The 23,018-nt window shown below is 35.4% G+C and overlaps 1 protein-coding gene across 16 annotated transcripts in view; it reads right to left on the minus strand.

The window, feature by feature from the left end:
- Positions 1-23,018, minus strand: part of RIMS1 (regulating synaptic membrane exocytosis 1) — a 425,786-nt gene that overhangs the window by 93,208 nt on the left and 309,560 nt on the right. For 15 of the 16 annotated variants that reach the window (XM_036766397.1, XM_036766395.1, XM_036766392.1 and 12 more), the window contains one exon: positions 12,912-13,147. In XM_036766397.1, coding sequence (XP_036622292.1) covers positions 12,912-13,147 — 236 coding nt within the window. The remainder of the gene's footprint in view (positions 1-12,911; positions 13,148-23,018) is intronic. The other variant, XM_036766401.1, reaches the window with a different exon arrangement.

Here is a 23,018-nt window from a genome sequence, read left to right on the forward strand (position 1 = left end):
AAATCTAGCAGCTTCTACATTAAGGGACCGAAGGGCTTGGAATATGATATTCCAGAGGTCAAAGGAGATAGGATTAAAACCAAGAATCACCTACCCAGCAAAACTGAGCATACTGCTCCAAGGCAAAATATGGATTTTCAATAAAATAGAGGACTTTCAAGCTTTCTCAAGGAAAAGACCAGAGCTGAATAGAAAATCTGACTTTCAAATACAAGAATAAAGAGAAATATGAAAAGGTAAACAAGAAAGAGAAATCATAAGGGAGTTACTAAAGTTGAACTGTTTTGTTTACATTCCTACATGGAAAGATGATGTGTGTAATTCATGAGACCTTTCTCAGTATTAGGGTAGTTGAAGGGAATATACATATATATATAGACAGAGGGCACAGGGTGAGTTGAATATGAAGGGGCAATATCTAAAGAAAATAAAATAAAAGTAAGGAATGAGAGAGGAATATATTGAGAGAGGGAGAAAGTGAGAGAGAGAATGAATTATCTCATATAAAAGTGGCAAGAAAAAGTAGTTCTGTTGGAAGGGAAGAAGGGCGGGTGGGGGAGGAATGAGTGAATCTTGCTCTCATCTGATTTGACCTGAGGAGGGAATAACACACACACTCAATTGGGTATCTTACCCCATAGGAAAGTAGGGGGAAGGGAATAAAAAAGGGGGGAAGATAGAAGGGAGGGCAGATAGGGGGAGGAGGTAATCAAAAGCAAACACTTTTGAAAGGGGACAGGGTCAAGGGAGAAAATTGAATAAAGGGGGACAGGATGGGATGGAGGGAAAGATAGTTAGTCTTTTACAACATGAGTAGTGTGGAAATGTTTTACATAACGACACGTGTGTGGCCTATATTGAATTGCTTGCCTTCTTAGGGAGGGTGGGTAGGGAGGGAAGAGGGGAGAGAATTTGGAACTCAAAGTTTTAAAAGCAGATGCTCAAAAAAAGTTGTTTTTGCATGCAACTGAGAAGTAACATATATAGGGAGTGGGGCATAGAAATCTATCCTGCCCTACAGGAAAGTAAGGGGAAAGGGATGGGTGGGAGTGGGGTGACAGAAGGGAGGGCTGACTGGGGAATGGGGCAATCAGAATATATGCCACCTTGGAGTGGGGGGGAGGGTAGAAATGGGGAGAAAATTTGTAACTCAAAATCTTAAGGAAATCAATGTTGAAAACTGAAATATTTTAATACAAAATAACAAAATAAATAAATAACAAAACAAAAAAAATTAGCAAAATAATTGTTAAAAAAAGAATCCTGGAACTCAGAGTTTGTTTCCTTTTCTTAGCTCCAGAAGGGATGACAAGAAACTCCCAGAAACTGGATGACAAGGAGGATGCATGGCAAGGTTTTATAAAAACACATAGTGTTGTGAAAGGTAGAGGTGGAGCTGCGGGGCCTATAGAGTATTGTGCAGCCTGCTCTGTATCACTTGCATGGGCCTTGCTTGTGTTCAGAAACTGCAAAAGGGGAAGCCTTTGGTTGCTTCAACTGGCTGCTGGAAAGTTTTCTTTTTGACTTAGTACCTTAGCATGATATATAATGTTTGGTTTTGTGTGTGTGTGTGTGTGTGTGTGTGTGTGTGTGTGTGTGTGTGTGTGTATGTGTGTGGTTTTTTACTAATAATTTATGTTTGTTGTTGTTCAATTGTTTCAGTCATGTCCAAGTTTTCATGACCCATTTGGGGTTTTCTTAGCAAAGATACTGAACTGGTTTGTCATTTCCTTCTCCAGTTCATTTATACATGAGGGAATTGAGGCAAAGAGAGTTAAGTAACTTGCCAAGGGTCACACAGCTATTACGTATCTGAAGCAGGGTTTGAACTCAGGTCTTGCTAATACCCTATCCACTGCACCATCTAGCTGCCAAATTATTTATACATTTGGATAAAAATTACAAGTAACAAAACCAAATTTGGAGCTTTTCTTTAGTCTTTAGAATAAATGTGATACAGATGTTGTGATAATATGTGGCTGATAAAATTTCCAACCTTGACTGCAGGAGAAGACAGGGATGGAGAGCATGGCTGAGGCCCCTTAAGCTAGCTCTTCATTCCCTTACCAGAAGGGAAACAGAGGAAAGATTGTTACCAGAGGGGAAAGTCTCACCTCAGTTCTGTCCTGTGAGAAGCCATAGATGTGGTCTGAGAGGCTTCAGCTCATCCCTTTTCCTTCACTAATGAAATACCATTTTGATGATAGTACTAAAGTATTTTTCCAATCTACCAAATTTACCGGTTATCATCATTATAAAATTTAACAGGGATAAGTGTAAAATACTGCACAATTGGGCAAATTCAGGGTGAAAAAGAACTTTGAGACAGTTACATAAAAACTATTTTGGACTTTTGGTTACCTACAAGCTTAATATAAGCCAAAAATATGTCATGGCAGCTAAAATAAATGTTAATGCCAACTGTGCCTGCATGAACAGTAGTCCAATATTACTACTGCTAAAAGGAAATAGCTTCACTTTACCATATTCTGATATATTCATATCTGGACACAATGATTTATAAGGAATTTTACAGATTTAGTGTCATCTAAAGTACTGTGGCTAGTTTAGTGAAGTGCTAGAATTCATCTCATACAAAGAATAGCTGAAGAAAGTGGGGATGTTTATCAGTGTTTGCTTTTGTTGCATATTTATTAAAAATTAGCACCCAGAACTACAATACATTATTCAAATGTAGACACGTTGTGGTTTTATTCAAAAGTAAATGTATTCTCTTTGTTTCTCATTCCCTTCGTATTGCTATCTAATGGTATAGTTTTTCATTTGAACAATAATTTATTTATTAGGGGGATAAATTCACACCATAGTTTTTTGAAATAGACTTCCTCCACTATACTTAAAATACAGTTCAATTTATATGTGACTTGTTAGAAACCCATCTACTCTTAATACAAACTACTTTTAGACTTTAGCCCTTTGTGCTAATACATCTCTGACTTCTGTTGTATAATAAATGTTTCTTGAATGAATCAATATATAAATGCATGAATAAAAGCCAGGTACCGTAGGTAGGTAGCATGGATGTTAATGGGTGGAGAGAGTCCTTCTTTCATAATGAAGGAAGAATTGCAGATTCAATGAAATATAGGATTTCCAAATTGGAAGGGACTTGAGAGGTCACATGGTCCAACCCATAAATGACCAGAAATCCCCAATAATGGTCATTTCAACCTTGTTTGAAGAGTGCTGAGAAAGTTAACTCAGTACTTGGCACAGGCTATCGTTCATTCAGACAGGAATGCTTACTTACATGAAGCTCTAAACTGCCACTCTGACACTGTTTTTAAAAATTAAGTAAACATTTTTAAGCACCTACCACATAAGAGGCATTTCCATCCATTAATCTAAATGCTGGCGTAAATTCCATTCTGTGAAGCAGAACACTCCTAATCTTTCTCCCTTGGGGCAGAACCTCAAATACTTTAACACAAATATCATGTTCCTTCAGAGTTTTCTCATCAGTCTAAACTTGTCTAGTTCATGTTATCTCCATCCCTCTAATGATGCTTGTCACTCTCCTCTATATGTTCCCCAACTGGTCAATGTCCATCCTAAAATGGGGTATGTATGACTGAACACAGTAATCCAGACATGTCCAGGATAGAGTACAGTAGCACTATGACTTCCTTCATCATGGATGCTATAATTCTCTTAATGAAGCTAAATTTGTGTTAACTTTATCCCACTGCCATGGAACATGGCTGAATTGAAGTTGATGAGGACCTCTAGACTTCTTTACTTTTAAGTAGAAATTTAAAATTATTGTTGATTTGAATGAAACATCAAAAAGTGAACATTTCACATATATGGAACAGAAAAAAAATTGTATGTGAAATACATTTATTAAAAGTCTATGGTTAGTTTTAAAATTGCCCTGCTTATTTGTGTCTCTTCAACCTTCTCCTCCTCTTCCGTGAATTTTCCCCAGACCTCTCTCACATGATCTACTGCATAGCCATGGATATGCTGGATCCAATTCAGACTTGCTCGGAAGAGCTGATTGTTAAAATTTTAGTGTGCACATTTACATTTTAGAAATCAGCAAACACTACAAATTAGGGTTTGAATTATTGCTTTGTTGATTCTTCAGCTTAAAAAGGTGATGGAGAAAAATTTAATGATGCAAGTTAAAGCAAAAGGTATATTGCTCATGCATTTTTTTTTACAAAGCCAGTTATTAAACATTTACCAGCTTACTCTGGCTTCTACTTGTAGATTTGGTCTCTTGAACACAAGCACAAGACTCCACATTATTCTTAATAAGTTCATCTTATTAAATGTAGCCAATTAATCTAACTTGTTCAGAGTATTATGGATTTGACTGTCATCCAGTGTGTTAGCTATGCCTCCCAGAATTATGTCACTTGCAAATTTAATAAGCAAGCCACCTATGTCTTTATCTAAGGTACTGATAAAAATATTGAATCTCACAGGAGGGGAGGAGGGGAGTTGCTATAGTGTCACATTCTGTGTGATTCATTGGTACATTAATTTATCCAATATTTATACAGAAACTACTATATTCAACAGCAACTAGGTGACACAGAAATGCACATACATTTTCATGCATGTATATACCCACATATAGGCATAGATAGAATACTGGGCTTGGAGTCAGGAAGACCTGAGTTCAAATTTGGCTTCAGATAATTATTACCTGTATAACCCTGGATAAGTCACTTAATCCTATTTGCCTCAGTTTCCTCATCTGTAAAGTTAGCTGGAGAAGGAAATGACAAACCACCCTTGTATATTTGTCAAGAAAACCCCAAATGGGGTCACAAAGAGTTAGACACAACTGAAACAACTAGTAAACAACAAAACTATATTCAAGGCAATGTGTTATATATTTGATAGGGATACTTTTGGGGATGGAGGGGAAATAAATGATTTCCAAGATCCTTTCTAGCTTCAACATTCTATAGAATTTCTGTCCTTAGAGAGCTTCTAATTTAATGTGACTTTTGAACTTTTGACTTCTCTCAACTTCCATCTGTTTCTGCTCCTTGAGACAGGGAGTCAAAAGTAGGTGTGCAATGATCCTGCATCCATGCAATAAGAAGCCAGGATTTTCTCAATCCTGAAATTAACTCAAAGGAGAACACTTTAAATGAAAACAATCAAAGCAACCCAATCTCAAGGATAACAGGCACTTACTCAGTCACAGAGGTAAACACATAGAATTTATATCTGTCTAAAATTTCAAAAGCTGAACTTATTTCATACAATAGATTTGAAAAGTTGAAAAATCATAAACATTCAGTGCAACAATCTTGTTGTGTAGATCAGATCAGAGGCCAGCAGGTTTGTATTTCCTAAGGTCACGTTGCTAACTAGAGGCAGAGATAAGAGTTCAAAACCACATCACTCATAGTCCAATAATTCTTTCTTACTTCAGAAAAGGGTAATCTCATTTTATAAATAAATGGATTGAGTTTAATGTCTTTATTATATATTTTCTTTTCTGAGATTATGTTTGTGAAATGTTCTATAGATGTTTAAGCATTATTATCAATTGTTAACTTGATATAGGAATAACTAATTTAAATGATATATTAATATTAATTTAATTTATGAAGCATGGTACAGTAGAAAGAGTATTGAACTTGAAGTCAGGAGATAATAGGTTTTAATTGCATCTCTGATATTTTCTAGTTATGTGATCACAAGCAAGTTACAACTTCTCAGTGGCCAGACAGCTTTCAAAGAGTACAAGTTGTAGGCAATTTGCTACGCTGCATTGGTGGATTGAGTTTTCACAGAAGGAGTTCTGATACCTACACTGATGAAATCATAGAGATGAACCAAAATAAATATATAAGCATGTGTACATAAATGCGTGAATGTATGTATACAAAGATGAGAAAGTGTACATACATGTGAAAAGAAGCATATATTAATGTTATATATGTGCCTATGTAGGGCTATATACATGCATGAAAATGTATGTGTATTTATATGTATATAATTTTAAAATGAGTTGTGAAATTTAGCAATCAACATCTCTGACTACATTGATAAATCAGTTTTAGAAGGAATAAGAATATCATGGACATCTTATGCAAGACTTGAACTGTCTTCTAGCAATTACAAAAACATTTTCATTTTAAGAAAGGGATAGCTAATTGGGAAATAGGAACAGGTGACATCACCATGTCAGACAACAGGCAAATAAAATTCTCTCCCAAAGAAATAAACAGATTATTCTGAATATCACTGACTATTGGAACAGTCATAATTTACTGATGAAGCTTTTTCAAAATCACAGATATTATTTTCTCTTAAAATTTTCCTCATACACTGTTTACCACTCAAGGTCAGATCTGGGCTGTGAATTTTTGTGCCATGAACTATGAGTTATGTAGATGAGGATTCTTACCCAGTAATAATTGCTACTTTATTAATATTCCTCCCTGAAGGAAATAAATGACTGAAGGCCAAATATTAACAAGTTGACACTAAAATAATGTTTCAAGTCTGTCAGGAAATAAAAAATAAACAGATGTTAAAGATGACAGCACTTAGCCAATTGTTATGAAACAAAAAAGAAAGAATTTCATCAGAAAATATATTTTATATATCAAATTATATTTTTCAGCTTGAATCTGACTCAATATTTGGGGCAGAAAGTAGTGGGAGAATGGGCTATTTTAGAGTTATTAAAAATCCTCCATGAATTTCTATTCATGGAAGGGGAATCTTCTCCCCAGTATAGAAATAGAAATTGTGCATAGCTCCAGCCCAAAGTGACAGAGATACCAGAGACCACCCAAGCAAAAATTCTGCTCCTCAAATAATCCAAGATAGGATGATAGTTGTGGTAGTAATATAGTAGTAGTGGTAGTGGTAGTGGTAGTGATAGTGGTAGTAGTAGCAGTAGTAGTAGCAGTAGTAGTAGCAGCAGCAGCGGTAGTAGTAGTAGCAGTAACGGCAATAATAATAATAACTATCATTTATATATAATTTTAAGGTTTTTAAAATGTTTTACTTATGCTATATTATCTGATTCTCATAGCAAATGGAGTTGGAGTCTCAATAACTTAAGAGGTAGATGCTATTATTTTCCTTATTTTTTACAGAAAACTGAAGCACAGAGAGGTTAAGTCATTTGCCCAAGGTCACACAACTAATAAGCATCTGAGGCAATGTCCCAACTCATGTCTTCCTGTCCATTAGTCCTGTGATCTATCCATTGCCCTAAAGTGCCATCAAGCTGCGAAGGGTTAACAGCCATTCTCCAAATTATACCACCTAAAAATTGTTGGATTTGTATTCAGTCTACAGAAATTCTAACTCTATCTCTTCCACTTACTACTAGTTGATGTTCATGCAAGGCACTTCACTCTTGGCTTCAGTTTCCTCATCTGTAAAATGAATCAGTTTGACTTAATAGTACTATAGACCTCTTCCATCTCTAAATCTAGACTCAGATGAAGTGTTGGGCAGCTAGATGGTTCAGGGGATAGAGTGTAGGACAGAGTGCCTGAAGTCAGGAAAATTCATCTTCTGGAGTTCAAAGCCAGTCTCAGATGTTTATCAGCTGTGTGACCCTGGGCAAGTCACCCTGTTTGTCTCAGTTTCACATCTGTAAAATGAGCTGAAGAAGGAAATGGCAAACCATTCCAGTATCTTTGCCAAGAAAACCCCAGATGGGGTCACAAAGAGTTGGACACACCTGAAATGACTGAACAACAACATGAAGTCTCACCAACAAGAGGCTGTACTGGAAGTGTGGACAAAAAAGGTAGAAGATTCTCTGTAATTTAAACCTGGGTAAACTAGGGGAAAAATAAGAGAAACAGAGGAGGTCCTTCACCCATCCCTGCTTGGAAAATGTTATATTTGGTGCCTGCTAGGGATCAAATGATAAAGATTTTGATGATGAGTGAAAAAGATAAAATAATATAGCAAACTATACAAACATAACTCCTACTGAATACCTATCAAGGCATGACTTGGTAGCTAAAGTTATACATCAGGAGGTTGCTATCTTTGGGGGGACTAAAAGATAACAAATCCCCATAATGCAAATCTCAAAACATCCTGGAGAAATCAACCATTAAACCATTCTGGAATCATACCATGGTCATAGACTAAACCATTGCTCACAAATGTCAAACCTGAAGAACAATCTTATTTAATAGATTTTTCCAAATTACATGGAATAAAAAGCTTCTAAAATGCCAAGACCTAATAGCAAAGATCATAATCATGGTGGAACAGTATGAGGTACATATCATTCCTGTTGTTCTGACCAATACTTAATCACATAGGACCCTAGATTTAGAGCTAAAAGGGCCCTTAGAGGTCATTGAGTCAAATTCTCTCATTTTATAGATGAGGAAACTGAGGGTCAGAGAGGCTAAGTTGCCCAGGGTCACACGCCTAGCAAGTGTCATTTTCTGTGAAACTACAGAGGATGCACTTATATACTAGTACTTTTATTCAGCTATGAAGAGCACTTGTTTATCCACATATGCAGTAGTTCATAAAATCTTAAGTATAAAAGACTAATAACAGGAAAAGGCTATGTCCCTTCACAAGTAATTCTTCATTTTCCATCAGTGGTTCTCCTTGGTTTCTACTGTACAAACATCATTCCTCTACTCTCCTTCCCCTGCTACCTGGTGACTGCCCTGCCCTCCTCTGGTTTTCAGATCTCTTTTGTGTATTCTCTTCCACTATTAGATTATAAGCTCCTTGAAGGTAGGAGCTATCCTTTTTTTCTCATTTGTATCCATAGCACTTAGCACAGTGCATGGCACATAGTAGGCATTTAATAAATATTTATCGACTGATTGCCTGGACCATTTCTATTTGAGCATTGGCAAAAAAAGATGAGAACAAAGGTAGGAAGAATCACAATAAATCATATTTATAAAGTCATTTAGGTTTGAAAAAGTGTTTTACACACTGTTTGTCATTCTTGGAGGATATAGTAAGTAGCTTCTTGGGAATGCCTGTATTTTTTTTGAAGTTCATTCATTGATCAAGACTGAGGCTCTATTACAGGCTTGGTGTTCTCCAAGGTGCTGTGGGTGCCATGGACAAATTATAAAGGCACATCCTTTGCTCTAGGGAGATTATATCATGGGGGAACATAGATATTCTTTCATCAAATGGAGGATACCACAAAAAAGTACAGAATAATTTCTGAACTATATTGATAATTAGCTAAGTGTTGCCTTAGTATAACACTAGGGGAAGACTTAAGTTCAAATCTGACTGAAGATGCTTATTAGCTGTGTGACCCTGGACAAGACATTTGACCTCTGTCTACCTTAGTTTCCTGATCTGTAAAATGGCATTTAACTGGAGTAATATTTGTGAAATACTTGGCAAATTTCAAGACACTATGCAAATACTAGATATTGTTATATTATTATTATAATTATGATTAATACAGTCTTCTAGGGATATAGGAATTCAGATAAGGAAATAATGAAAATGGGCTGGAACAGCAGAGGGATGCTCTTAAGAGAAGATGGGAACAGCAAGGTCTGGTTCTTTAAATAAGGGAAACATTTCTGTAGGCTGACAGGAGGGCATTTAGGGTGAGAAAAACAACATGAGAAAAGAATTATATATTTATTCAGATGGCATTTACAACCAAAGTGATATATGAGAGGATTTTATAATGATTATGAAGCCAAAAAATTGGCCTAGTAGCAAAGACAGCTCATTGCAAGCTTGAATTCACATTAATATTTGTTGTTCAGTCATTTCAGTCATGTCTGACTCATCAAAAACATCTGGGGATTTTTCTTGGCAAAGATACTGGAGTCGTTTGTCATTTCCTTCTTCAGCTCATTTTACAGATGAGGAAACTGAGGCAAACATGGTTAAGTGACTTTCCCAGGTTTACACAGCTAGTCCGAGGCCAGATTTAAACTCAGGAAGATGATTCTTCCTGAGTCTAGGCCCTGTACTCTATCCACTGTACCACCTAGTTGCTGAGAGAGAGAGAGAGAGAGAGAGAGAGAGAGAGAGAGAGAGAGAGAGAGAGAAAGAGACAGAGAGACAGAGAGAGAGAGAGACAGAGAGACAGAGACAAGGAGAGAAGAGGAAGTGGAAGGGAAGGTAGAAGGGAGAGAAATCAGAAAGAGGAGAAAGGGAGAAATAAAAGTAGACCCAGGAGTGGAGGGCTGTATAATAAATTTTAAGAATGAAATTTATCTGTGGGTAATGGGAAACCCCCACAAATGAAAGCAGAATTTTCAGTAAGATTAATCTGAATGTAGTATGTAGGATTAACTGGAGGCAGTGGAGGCTGGCTATTTCAGTAATCTTGATGTGGGCTATTCAGGATCTGTAGCATAATTGTAGGTGAGGAAATGAAAAAGTAAGGAAAGGAGAGAAAGGAGAGGAACTTTAAGAACCAAAACTATAAAACTTGGCAATTGATTCCCTAATGAAGACTGAAAGAGAGAGAACTTAAAAAATACTTCCAAGATTTTTCAAATTGTGAAAAAGTGTTGGCAACAACAGAATAAAGGAAGTAAGAAAAGGGAAAATGAGATAGTTTGTAGACTTGTTGCTTTTGAAGTAATAGGACATCCAAGTGAAAATATACATCAGGTACTTTGAAATTTGGTATTTATGGAAGTGATAGTTGTAACTATATTAAAGAGTTAGGTCTTCCAATGAGTGATCATGAAAAAAGATGAACTAATTTGGAGGGAATGAACATACAGAGGGCCAAGAAGAGGAAGAGAAGACACTGAAAAAGACAGAGAAGTACCTAAGAATTTGGACAATTAAGGTTCAAAGAAAACACTCACAGAGAATAACAAGTGCTAAGGGGAATACAAGTCAAATGAAGACTGAGAAAATGTCACAAAATCAAGACACTGACAAAACCCACAGAATTTAAGAATATTTGAACACAATAGAGATAGAAATTTTTCTAGAATGGTTAAACTGGGTTTTATATGAACCTACTGCTTTTTAAACATACATATAAATCTTACACAAAATTTTGGCAACATTTTATTCTAAAATAGAAAAAAAAAGAGCCCACATCAGTTGGTTAATGATAGAAAGAAAATACTAGTCCAGAAGACGGTCACCTAAGAAATTTTGTGTAGTGCCTTGAGCTACACGAAAGCAGCTTGCACCAAAGGGTAGAATTCATGGGATAGGATTTATTGATGAAACAGGTCTTAACATTCCCCTCATATAATAGAGGTAGAGACTAAAGTTCAGATATATCAAATAATTTATCCAATATCATATAGGCATTAAATCGGGAAGTCATTCTAAAGTCCTCAGACTCTAAATACTGATACCTTCCTCAAAATCCAGTGTCTAAATTTTCCTTCCCTTTATCCTAAACCTTTAGCACTATCCAATGGACTGGTTGGTTCAAACACACACACCAGACACACACAGTATGTGCCTATGTATTTATATGTGTGTATATGTATATATATACACACATACATACATATATACATATCTATATCTATATCTATCCTCACAGAGATCATTTTGATGTTGGAGATAGTGAAAAGACTAAGTGGTTTCTCAAGGTCCATTAAAATCTTATGAGTTTGTAATTCCACAATTTTAACTTTTTAACAAATAGTTCAGAAAGAAAGGAAGAGAGGAAGAAAGGAAGGAAGATAAAAAGAAGGAAGGGAGGGAGGGAAGGAGAGAGGAAGGAAGGAAGGAAAGAAGGAAGTTGCCTTTTTTTCGATTAATGACAATGCACGCTACTGACATTGCTAAATTTTTGAACTACATAATTCTACATTAGAAGAATTAAGGATCCACTGCTCCAAATAGTTTTCTATTTGAACTTATTATTTGACTTGATCCATCATGTAAAATATGAGCTTTTCTTGAAACTCATGCTAGGTAGGAAAAAAACATTTTTTATGCCAGAAGTCATCTAGTATAAATAAAATTTATGAAAATAAGGCTTTTGTTTCTGTTGAAAATAATCAGGAACTGGGTGTAATCAGTATAGAAAAAGAGCTTAGTAATGTCAAACAGTCCTATGTTACACTTACCTTTACCATTACCTAATATTGACTCCACCAATGAGCTAGCCAATCTGTTCATATATTATTTGGAGGCAGAAATAATTTTTTGGATGTAAAAACACACTACCTTTTTGTCTTGTCTTTGCTTCATTCTATCAAAAGCTTGTTTTACCTCGAGGACACACGAACATGAACTTTTAAGATTTAGAAATAGTAAAGTTGAAACAATTCTATCCTGAAGCATCATGCTTTTACTGAATCTACTGACCCATTTTGCTCAGATTGAAAATATGTACTAGGTTTTCAGTTACAAAGAAGAAAGCAGAATTGAAAATTCATGTTCAAAGATTATTTTAACACAATACCTTCCAACTCCTATGGAAGGTTAAGAACTCACCTTTCCTTAGGACATATAAGTTTGTATGTATTCATATATGCTTATATGTTCTATGTATGTACAAATAGTAGATTATAAGTGAAAACTTTTTAGAGAGATTTTTATCCAATATATATAAGAAATTGATTTATATTTATAAGAAAAAGGGCCATTCTTCAATGGTTATATGGTTTTCCTGAGAATCCTGTTGCTTTTCTCATTAGTCAATTTAGACCTATATTTCTTTGCATTTCCTTGCACATTTGTAAACAAGTCTTTTTTTTTAAAATTAGTGTTCAGAGAAGAGAGTGTAAATGCACTTAAAACAACAAGAGAAATACTTTATGAATACATGAGAACAACGAAAACAAAAAATCCTGAAACAAATTTTCAGAGATCTAGAACCTTTTTTTCTTTTAGAATCCAAGGACAGTCAGTGGTCTCATCACAATCCATGGGACATAGGGAACATCTTACCATCATGTGCACAAAATGATACAGTTTGAAGCTGAATTCACTTCACTCACCTGTTTGGCTAAGTTGGGATGTGCTTCTACTTCTCCGTGATACTATGGCCACCACTTTGGCACTAAGGCTGGATCTTCTTTTCTTTCCACCTGTTCCAACTGTGCCAACAGCTGTGTCCGACTGGCTTCCATCATTATGCTCCAATTTGTACATCTCTCCGCTCACACTTGTGCTCTTTGTGATGGTTCTCCCTGAAGTTCCCATCCGTCTGCCTTGCATTTTAGGGGTAAATGAACTATATTTACAAAGTAAAAACATATATGCACATATAAATTAAACACAAATGATAAGCGTCTCTCAGCCCAACTTACTTTATTTTCAAACAATTTAATCAATTTTATAGAGAAATGATTTCAAGTCAACAAGTATCTATCAAACACCTACTGTTTTCTTCTGTTTGCTTTCCCTGTAGCTGTAAATATTTTTAGATTAAACCAATTTATCTACAAATGCTTATTATATTCAATTTAAAGTTTTATCAGTTCTTACCTAATGTAGTCATCTCCAAATAATTTTCAGTAACAAAAGAAACCAGTAAAATGTAGTGAGTATAACAAAAGGATGGCAAATTAAAACATTATGGCTATGCTAATTTGATAGTAAAATCTAGATATACAGAAAGACACATTTACCAAAAAAATCTTGCTCAAAAATATGACAATAATTAATGTCCACTGCATATATTGGAATTAAAGGGGGAAATGGATTTATTTCCCTTAGCTGGTACCTTCTTTGCTCCTTTTAGGAAATCACACATTCAGCTGCCTTCCTAATGTAGCTGTGTCCATTTAGTTGAATGCACTTCCTTATTCCCCATCACAGTTCTTTATAGGCTAGTCTCCAGGGCTGCATTTGCTCCATGCTATAGACTTTTTCTACTTCTTGTAGTCAACCAACAGTTATGTTTAATGTTTTCATCCCCTCAGGGTTTTGTTCTATATTAAGAACCAGATTATTAATACTATGCCCCAATATAGAGCTTTATATATTATTCATCTTGAGTAGTGTATTTATATTTTAAGTATGGCCTCCCTGAAACAGAATACATGAAAGCAATGCCTTTAATGATGGGAATTTCAGACACCATATCAGGTCAAAGGGGCAGAGGTTTTATTGGGAAGTTTGACCTTTAAGCTCATCCTTAAGTCACAAATCAAAGGGAGCTCACATGGTCTCACAGTTAGAAGGAACATCTCCCATGATTTTGAAGACTATAAAGCTTGACCACTATGGAAAATCTCTGCATTTAAAATGTCATTCATCACCCCCATTCTTATCTTTATCATCATCACCATCCACAGCATCTTCATTCTTATCCTCATCACCATCCTATTCTTATTTGATGGATTTTAGCTAGAAATGGTCCTCAGACAAGCTGTATCCTGCCATTTTTCTTCTATATTGAATGTCCTGTAGACTATCACAAATGAATTGTTATTATGGTTCTTATTATTACCTTATTCTTTTCATCTTTTAAAAATTAGTTGAAGATAGAAGTGGTCCTGAAACAAGTCATGATACTGCTATAAAATAGTTGCTTTATCTAATTGAGTAAAAGTTTTATGATGTAAGTTCATTTTCTATAGGTTCACAGAGAATTCTTGGTAAAACTCAAAGTAGCAATCAGGAAAACAGGGATGATATAAACCTCATCACTTTTGGACAATTCTAGTTGGCATTTCTCCCCTCACATGGAGTCCAAATATTCACTTGTATAGCTTCTATGAATTGTTCTGAATTCTGCTTCTGGGTGCAGAGGAAGTCTAGTTATTATTCCATATTACATGATAGGTACTAGACTTGTGATTTCATCAGTATAGGGGATTTTCCATCTGAGGAAACTTCTAACCATGGAGATTGGCATCTTCTGTGCAACATGTTCACACAAAATCTTATTCTTTTCTGTTAGGTCTCTACATTTTGACAGCTTTTTCTTTCATGTAGCACAGAAATTACATATATTTGGTCTGACGACATGAATTAAAATATTATTTTTATGTATCAATGATATTTTTGGTGATTGTGGGCAACAGTTCATTATATGATCATAGTTCTGTTCTAATACATTTTATTGGCTTAGTTCTCTATAATACATTAAATTTTGTTTATAGGCATTGTTTGTCTGTCTATGAAAGATAGTGAACTTCTATCCACTAGGTTATATCATGTTATGTATTTAGTAGGTGATAAATGTTTATAGCCAGTAGTGATGTGTTATACTGTTTCTATGACCTTCTTGCACTATCTACATTATTCACTAGGTCCAGGTTCTTTAAAGACAACCTTTCATAATTTATGATGGCAATGACCTGATCCTGGGTTCTGATCATAAACTCCTTCATTTCCAAAACAAAAATTGACTCAGTAAGGGCTTGTGAAATAGAGGATTAGGAGTGTGGATGAACATACTAACTTGAATGTAGGGCTGTCATCTTCTGGTGAACACATTATATGAGTGTGAATTATGAATATTATTATCATTGCTATCTTATCTCTTTCAATGAGATTCAGATAGAAGTAGTCCAAGAACAAGTCATTATCCTTCTATTATTCCTGTATATTTAAAATTCAGCTGGTTACTGTGATAGATCCTAAAATTTCACAACCACAACCAATTCATCAATGAATATACCATCAAATACCCAGACGGATAGTAAAAATTTCAGTGAATAAGTAGATAATTTGAAATATCTCAATGATTGCAAAGTTATGGCAGATATTTAGGTGACTAAAGTAATCATTTTGCAGATGTGTGCATGCATATGTGTGTGTGTGTGTGGTGTGTGTGTGTGTGTGTGTGTGTGTTTATGTGGGATGAGTGAACATTTCCTTATTACATACCTGAAACAAATGTGGTCCTCCTGAGAAACTATGCTGTATATGTGTATGTGTGCATGCATGTGTGTTAATATGAAACCTTACTGTCCAAAATATTTAATCACTAAAGCTGGTCCTGCACAATTAACTTGAAACTGAGCAAAATTCAGTTTCACAGTGTTTCTTTAATGATTGACACCTAAAAATATCAGCCAATTTTCCAGATTTGGAGGGCTAACTATTTTTTCCATCCGTTAGACTATATTTTGAGTATATCTGATTGTATTTGCCAGTTTTCATCCAGATCATATATTCATGGAACGTTAGAGTTGGGAATGATCTTAAAGATTTTCTAGTCTAAGGTCTAGGCATAGTGAAGGCATAAAGCTGCATAACAGAATTTGGAACACAGGGATATATGCATGGATATGGTATAGTTAGTCCAGTATACCTTTGTCAACAGAAACGCCAAGGCATGTGCACTGGTTCCTTGATATCAACCTTGAAGGGGAGGTATATTTCAAGTTCTCTTTGCAATAGCCTATGGATCTGCCATTTAAAACTCTGTTAACATCTTTGTGTAATTCATTACAATTCCCTATGTCCATTACTTCTTGGGGATGATGAATTCCTTGCTTTTATTGAATATTTCTGGAGGGCTATATTTTTGTCTTGCCTTTTTGTCTCAGTGCAGCACCTTGCACAATACATTGCAAATTGTTTTTCAGTTACGTGTGATTCTTCATGACCCTATTTGGGGTTTTCTTGGCAAAGATACTAGAGTCGTTCGTCATTTCCTTCTCCAGCTCATTCTACAGGTGAGAAACTGAGTCAAAGAGGATTACATGACTTAATCATGGTCACAATGCTAGTAGGTATCTGAGGCCAGATTTAATGTAAGAATCTTCCTGGTTCCAGGCCTGTTCCATCTAGCTACCACCTTTGTAAATAGTGGTGATTAATCATAAATATTTATTAAGTGCCTACTATGTGTCAGGCACTGTATTAGGTGCTTGGGACATAATCATAAAAAGTAATCAGTTCTTCTCAAGGACCTGTACCATCAAATTAATTAGCTTGTCATCAAATTAATTAACTGTTGAATTGAACTATTACTTGTGAAGAGTGACTCTTTAATTTCCAAAAAGCTTTCTCATTAAGGTTTCAAAGTGTTATCTTGCTCTAGGATTTTAGAATTTGAAAAAATTAGACATTAGCTTGCTGCATTTCCTTCATCATTTAAAAAATTCCATCTCAAACCAAAAAAATTCCTTTTAGATGGAAAGATTCTAATCTTTTTGTCTGTCCTCCAAACCAGCCAATCCAATCCAATCCACCATCCAATTATTTAGGTGTACTAGGATGGAGCTAGTAGAAAGGAATAGGAAGAAATGGATATGACAATAGAGCAAAGAACTTGAGACCACTTAGATGTGCATTTAATAATTATAATAATAATAACTAATAACTAGCATTTATATAACACTTTAAAGTTTATAAAGCACTTTGAAAATATCTCACCTTGTGAAGTAGATGCTATTATTATTTTGATTTTATCAATGAGGAAACTGAGGTAGATAGATGTTTATTGACTTGCCCAAATATCTGAGGCAATATTTAAACTCAGTTCTTTCTGTCTTCAGGTCTAGCAATATACCCAGCATACCACCTAGTTGCCTCTGTTGGGGGGAAGGGGATAGGGGAAGAGTTTTGGTCAAAAGAGTTCCTAAGTGCCTTCTTTGTCTCCAAATAAGCAATCAAAATATTTATTAGGCACTTAAGTGTCTGGCCTCTTGAACCAGGAAGACTTGGGTTTAGGAGCTGGCCTTGGGTATGTATCGGCTTTGTGAGCCTGGCCAAGTCACAGACTCTCAGTGCTCTAGTCAATGATAATAAGAAGACTGTAAGTAGAAGATAAGGTACCCATCTTAGGAAGTTTCGGTATCAAGAGTTCCCTGGGCCAATGAAATAACAGGTCTAATCCCCTAACATCTCCCTACTGTATTCCAGTCACTGTGTTAGGTGCTGGTGGCATAAAGGAGAAAATGAAACCAGTTCTTCCCTCTGAGAGGTCTACCAGAAGGAACGAGTCCACATATGTGTCTATAATAATAAGTACAATGTAATTGGTTTGAGGAAATTGTAACTGGAAGGATGAGGAAAAGCATTGTGTAGGACATGATGCTTGAGCTAAGTGCCATAGGGAACTGGGGATTCTAAAAGCTGGAGGCGAGGAGCAAGTACATGGGGAGCAGCTTGCGATGCTTTGGAGGAGACCAACAACATTCCGGATCTCAAAGTTCTTAGTCTATTAGGACAGTCAAAACGGACAACTTTGAAATATATACTAAATAACTAAGTTCTTAATAATTTGATGCTAAACTTAAATAAAATAGCAGTTAAGAGATTAAAGGCATGAGCATTAGTTGGAAAAGTCAAAAAAAGGTTTCATGGAGAGGAATGGTAGGCACAATTAAATTATTTAAAGAGAGGAATTCTAATTTAGGAGAATAGCATGAGCAAAAGCTTGGAGGTGGAAATGAGTGTGATGCATATGAGACACAGAAGACATGACTTATTAAATGGGGTAGAAGTCTAAATTGAATTTATATGTTGTGTAGACACGGATTATGAAAGTCAGGTAGAGATGTTTGGATTGGAAATGGCCAGGAGCACTGTAAGTTATGGAAAGAGGGAGTAGAATGATGGGCATCATGCTTTAAAAGGTTAGTTTAGCAGTGCAATGAATTAGAAAAGAAGGTATTGGGACTCAAAAATTTACTATTGCAAAAATCTAGGATAGTAAGAGATGAGATGGAGGACAAAGGTCTAATCCAAGAGAAATTCTGAGAGAAGAAATGACAAAATTTAATGGCTATATATATGGCATGATGGACAAGAAAAAATAAAAGATGTTAGCTAAGGAGGTTGGGTGAACATTAGCACTGACAAAAATGATGTAGTTGGGAAAGGAAAAAAAAGTTTGAATGGAAAGATGAATTGTTTCAGAAATATTGATGGTTGCGGATGTGATTTCGGGTTGAATATCTGCATAGTGGAAGAATGAAAAATTCCAAGGTGTGAGAGTGGGCAGCTATTTGGTTGAATGGAAAGAGCATTAGACCTGGAGTCAGGAACACAAAAATTCAAATCCAGACTCAGACACCTACTAGTTGTGTGACCCTGGGTAAGTCACTTAATATTTATCTCCCTCAGCTTCTTCATAAGTAAATTGGAAATAATAATAGCATTTACTTTCAGGGCTTTTGTGAGGATAAAATGAGATAATATTTGTAAAGCACTTTAAAAATCTTAAAAAGTGGTATAGAGATTATCATCATCACCATCATCATCATCCTTATCGTCATCACCATCAGCAGCAGCAGCAGCATTTCCCCATGGGAAATAGGTAGGAAACGATATTAAGATAGGAAATGAATTCAGTGTTGCCAGAAGGAGAATGATAGGGGTGTGTGTGTGTGTGTGTGTGTGTGTGTGTGTGTGTGTATGTGTATATGTGTGTGGTGTGTATGGTGGTCATGGTGAGGAAGGAGCAAGATTGGAAATTTTAGTTCAACTATGCAAGAACACAGATATGTGCTTGCTCTTAAATATATTCCAAATGCACATATACATGTAAAAATTGATTAAAAATAAATAGAATAAAATATGAAATATTTCTGATGTTCCTGCTAGGAAAGAAAAGAACACTCTCTTCAAACGCAGAAGACCTGAGTTCAAATTCTGGTTCTGCTACTTATTAGTGGAATAACCTTTGGCAAGTCATTTAACCTTTATTGAACCTCAATTTCTTCATCTGTACAAGTGATCTCTAAGGTCTTTACAAGTCTCAAAATATCATGGTCCTTTCATACTAGGATTCACTCAATTATCTGAACAGCTTTTTTTCTTGATAAACTTGTTATTATGATATAACTTTTCTTTTTTAAGAGGGGAGGGCAGGGTGATTGGGGTTAAGTGACTTGCCCGACATCACACAGCTAGTAAAGTGTATCAAGTGTCTGAATTCAGATTTGAACTCCGGTCCTCCTGACTCCAAGGCCAGTGCTCTACTCACTGCGCCACCTAACTGCCCAACTTTTAATGTGACATTTGTTGCTTAAAAATGTCAGAACCACATGGGAAGACCTATGTGAACTGATGCAATGTTAATTAAGTAGAACCAGAAAAAATGATATAAAAATTGCTACAACGATGTAAACAGAAAAAATGACATTTAGTTTTCCGAACTGCTTTTCCTCCTCTTTTTCATTCTTTGTCATAAGGGATTACTCTCTGGGAGAAACAGAGATAGACACATTGGAAAATTTAGGTGATGTAAAAATATGTATAAATAGAAGTTCATTTGAAAAGATTTCAAAACCATAGGATTTTGTAGTTAATCTAGGTATTTGAAAGGAGAAAAAAGATATTCTGAAAATGAGTTGAAGTAGCAAGAATGTTCTGGGGTTACTGATGCCAAGAATCCTACTACTACTCCCTCAGCCAAGCCATTTGTTTCATGAAGGTTAATTTGAATTTAATCTTTTTTTTTCAGTGAAAGCAGGAAACATTCACTTCTATTTGATATTCACCAAGCTAAAGCTTGAATGTTAAAATTTTAAAGGACAGAGTAGAACACTTTCCACTGGTTTAGTTTTTCTATAATAGAAAGGAGATGTTCATTTTACCATATTTTCAAAGAACAAGAATAAATAGTTAATATTAAACTTGACAATAATTCAACTCATATTTCTCACTATAGACATTATGGAATCAACTGCAGAATGTGATGCAATATTTCAACTGAAAGGGTGTTTTTATTTATTAAGTGAATAGAAATCAATTTGAATTAGTTATAGCATTCTTCTGAAGGGTTGAAAAATATTCTTAAAAATAAAATAGTAGGGAAATAAATGGCGTGTTTTACCTGGAGATTTTATCAGGAGTTATTGCAAATAGATCTAGAGTGATGCAGAGCATCTTTTCAAAGACATTTTAATCATAGCAGAAAAAAATTATATGCTGTTTAACATCAAATACTTAATGCTTTATTTTTAGTGCATAAGACATGTTGAATATTTATTTCTCTTTTTTGGGGGGAATCAAAAGTGTTTATCTAAGATATTTTAATTTTTGGATTACATTGTTAATTTTTAATTTAATAAGGATTGTTAATGGTTAGTAATTTTTTTAGTACAAGACTATATTATGATAAGGCTCAGAGGTAGAAGGGACTTTAGAGATTATTTAATCTACCTTCCTCATGTTATAGAAGAGGAAAATGAGGCCAAATGTGATGAATACAATTGATAAAATTATACAAGTATGAAATATGAACCCAGCTGAAATGGGTTAGTATAAACAAGATCTTTTAACTGAATTCACTGCTCTTTATACTACATTAGGTTGCATAGTGTGTTCAGTTTTTAAGCTGAATCATTTGTAAAAGAGCCAAAGATGTGAAAATGTCATAAACGACTAGAGACATGTAAACATGTCTTCAGCACTTCTTTGTCTTCAGGACAAAATATTAAATACATTTCTATAGTATATACAGATTTTTTTGGATGTTTTAGTTTTACCTGCACTGGATTAAGAATAAGGGTAATTTTTCTCTAACCATTCAGAACAGCTGCATTGGTAACTAAAGTGGGGCTCCAGGTGGGGCCAATGAAGGGACCTCTGATTATATCTTCACTCCCAAGTATGCCCAAAACCCCTAGCTACTAGGTGCTAAGCCGATGTGGGTGTGAAGCCCCCAGGGTCCTAAGGGGAGTTGCTAATACCAGAGCCAATAGTAAGAGCTTAAGTTCTGGTCGCTCAGATGACATTTGATGACAGCTAAAGAGTGCATAATAAGAGAAGACAGGGCTATTTGCTTAGGGCTCTCACTCTTGGCAGTGTGCTGATGTGGAGACTCTGGGCAGCTGTATTAAAGAGGCCTCCAGCTTGTAAACCCGGATGTTCAGACTTTGTTAAACTCTGGTAACTATGAATTGAGATTTGAATCAGACAAGGTCTGTCTGTTGATGTTTGTAATTTGTTTGTATTTGCTCTGAAGCTCAGGGTGCTGGCTTTCCCCGCTGAGCTGAGTGAATGATATTTGTATGTTGGATTAAAGTAAGATTGTCAACCCCTTAATGTTGCTTTCCTTAGTAAAGCAGATCAAAAGAACCTGGGCTTGCAGCATTCTGTGTGCTGGTTGTTGTTGGTTTTTCACAGCCACAGTAGCTGCTAGCCAAATTGTTGAAACAGTAGCTTATTTTGGAACTCTATCAAAGCCAGCCTTGATCTATCCTGGTGGTGAATATAAATGGGTCTCATCTACTATATCTAGCTGGCCAGACTATGCTTCCCATCTCATCCAACTATCTATTCCAGTTCTCTTACGATCTGCCCTGCTATCCCAAGCATGGTTTCTTCCTTACTCTATTTAAGCTCTAGAACCAATAATAAAAAATGCTATCATTGCTTCTGGAAGGTGTGTAACAATCAACTTCCCTATTCACTATCCTGTGACCCTCCATATCCCCTTTTCTGGTGGCTACCCCATTCCTTCTCCTATTAGATTCTTGAGAGCAGGAGCTGTTTCTTTTACATTTGCTTTCCCAGTTCCTAGAAAATAATATGTGTTAAAGAAATGCTTTCTTTGTTACATATTTAATTAATTGCTATGACAACAGGATCTACATTGTTCACAAAGTCAACAGCAGACATTGATATAATTCTTAATTTTTTGTCAATTTAAAAATAAAGATTTTTTAAATTTCTGAAAACAAGCATTTCTATAACATAGTATAATAAAAAGATGATTGCACATGAAACTGCAGATCTATTTTATACAACATGATGTTTCTTTTACATACATAATAAAGTTATTGCATAAATATTTTTCTCCCCCCCACCCTAGGGATGGCTACCATTAGACACAAATAGACACACACACATATGTGCATACATATATACCTATTATACATATATATGTAAAATCATTCTATTCACACTTATTTCCACACATATTCTATTCATATTTTCTCTGGATGCAGATAGCATCTTCCTTCATACATCCTTTTTAATTATTAAATAATATTTTTTAAACAAAGATAAGTATTTCAGTGGAATATTTTATCATTAGTGAGACAATAAGGCATAATGGATAGAGAGCTGTCCTAGAATCAGGAAGAAATGGGGTTAGGTTTGATCTCAGACACATATTGCCTGTATGACTTTTGGCAAGTTACTTAATTTCTTTTAACTTGGGCAGCTCTCTTAAGAATAAAAGCTAT

Source organism: Trichosurus vulpecula, chromosome 7, assembly GCF_011100635.1.
Source record: "Trichosurus vulpecula isolate mTriVul1 chromosome 7, mTriVul1.pri, whole genome shotgun sequence".
Classification (NCBI taxonomy): Eukaryota; Metazoa; Chordata; class Mammalia; order Diprotodontia; family Phalangeridae; genus Trichosurus; species Trichosurus vulpecula.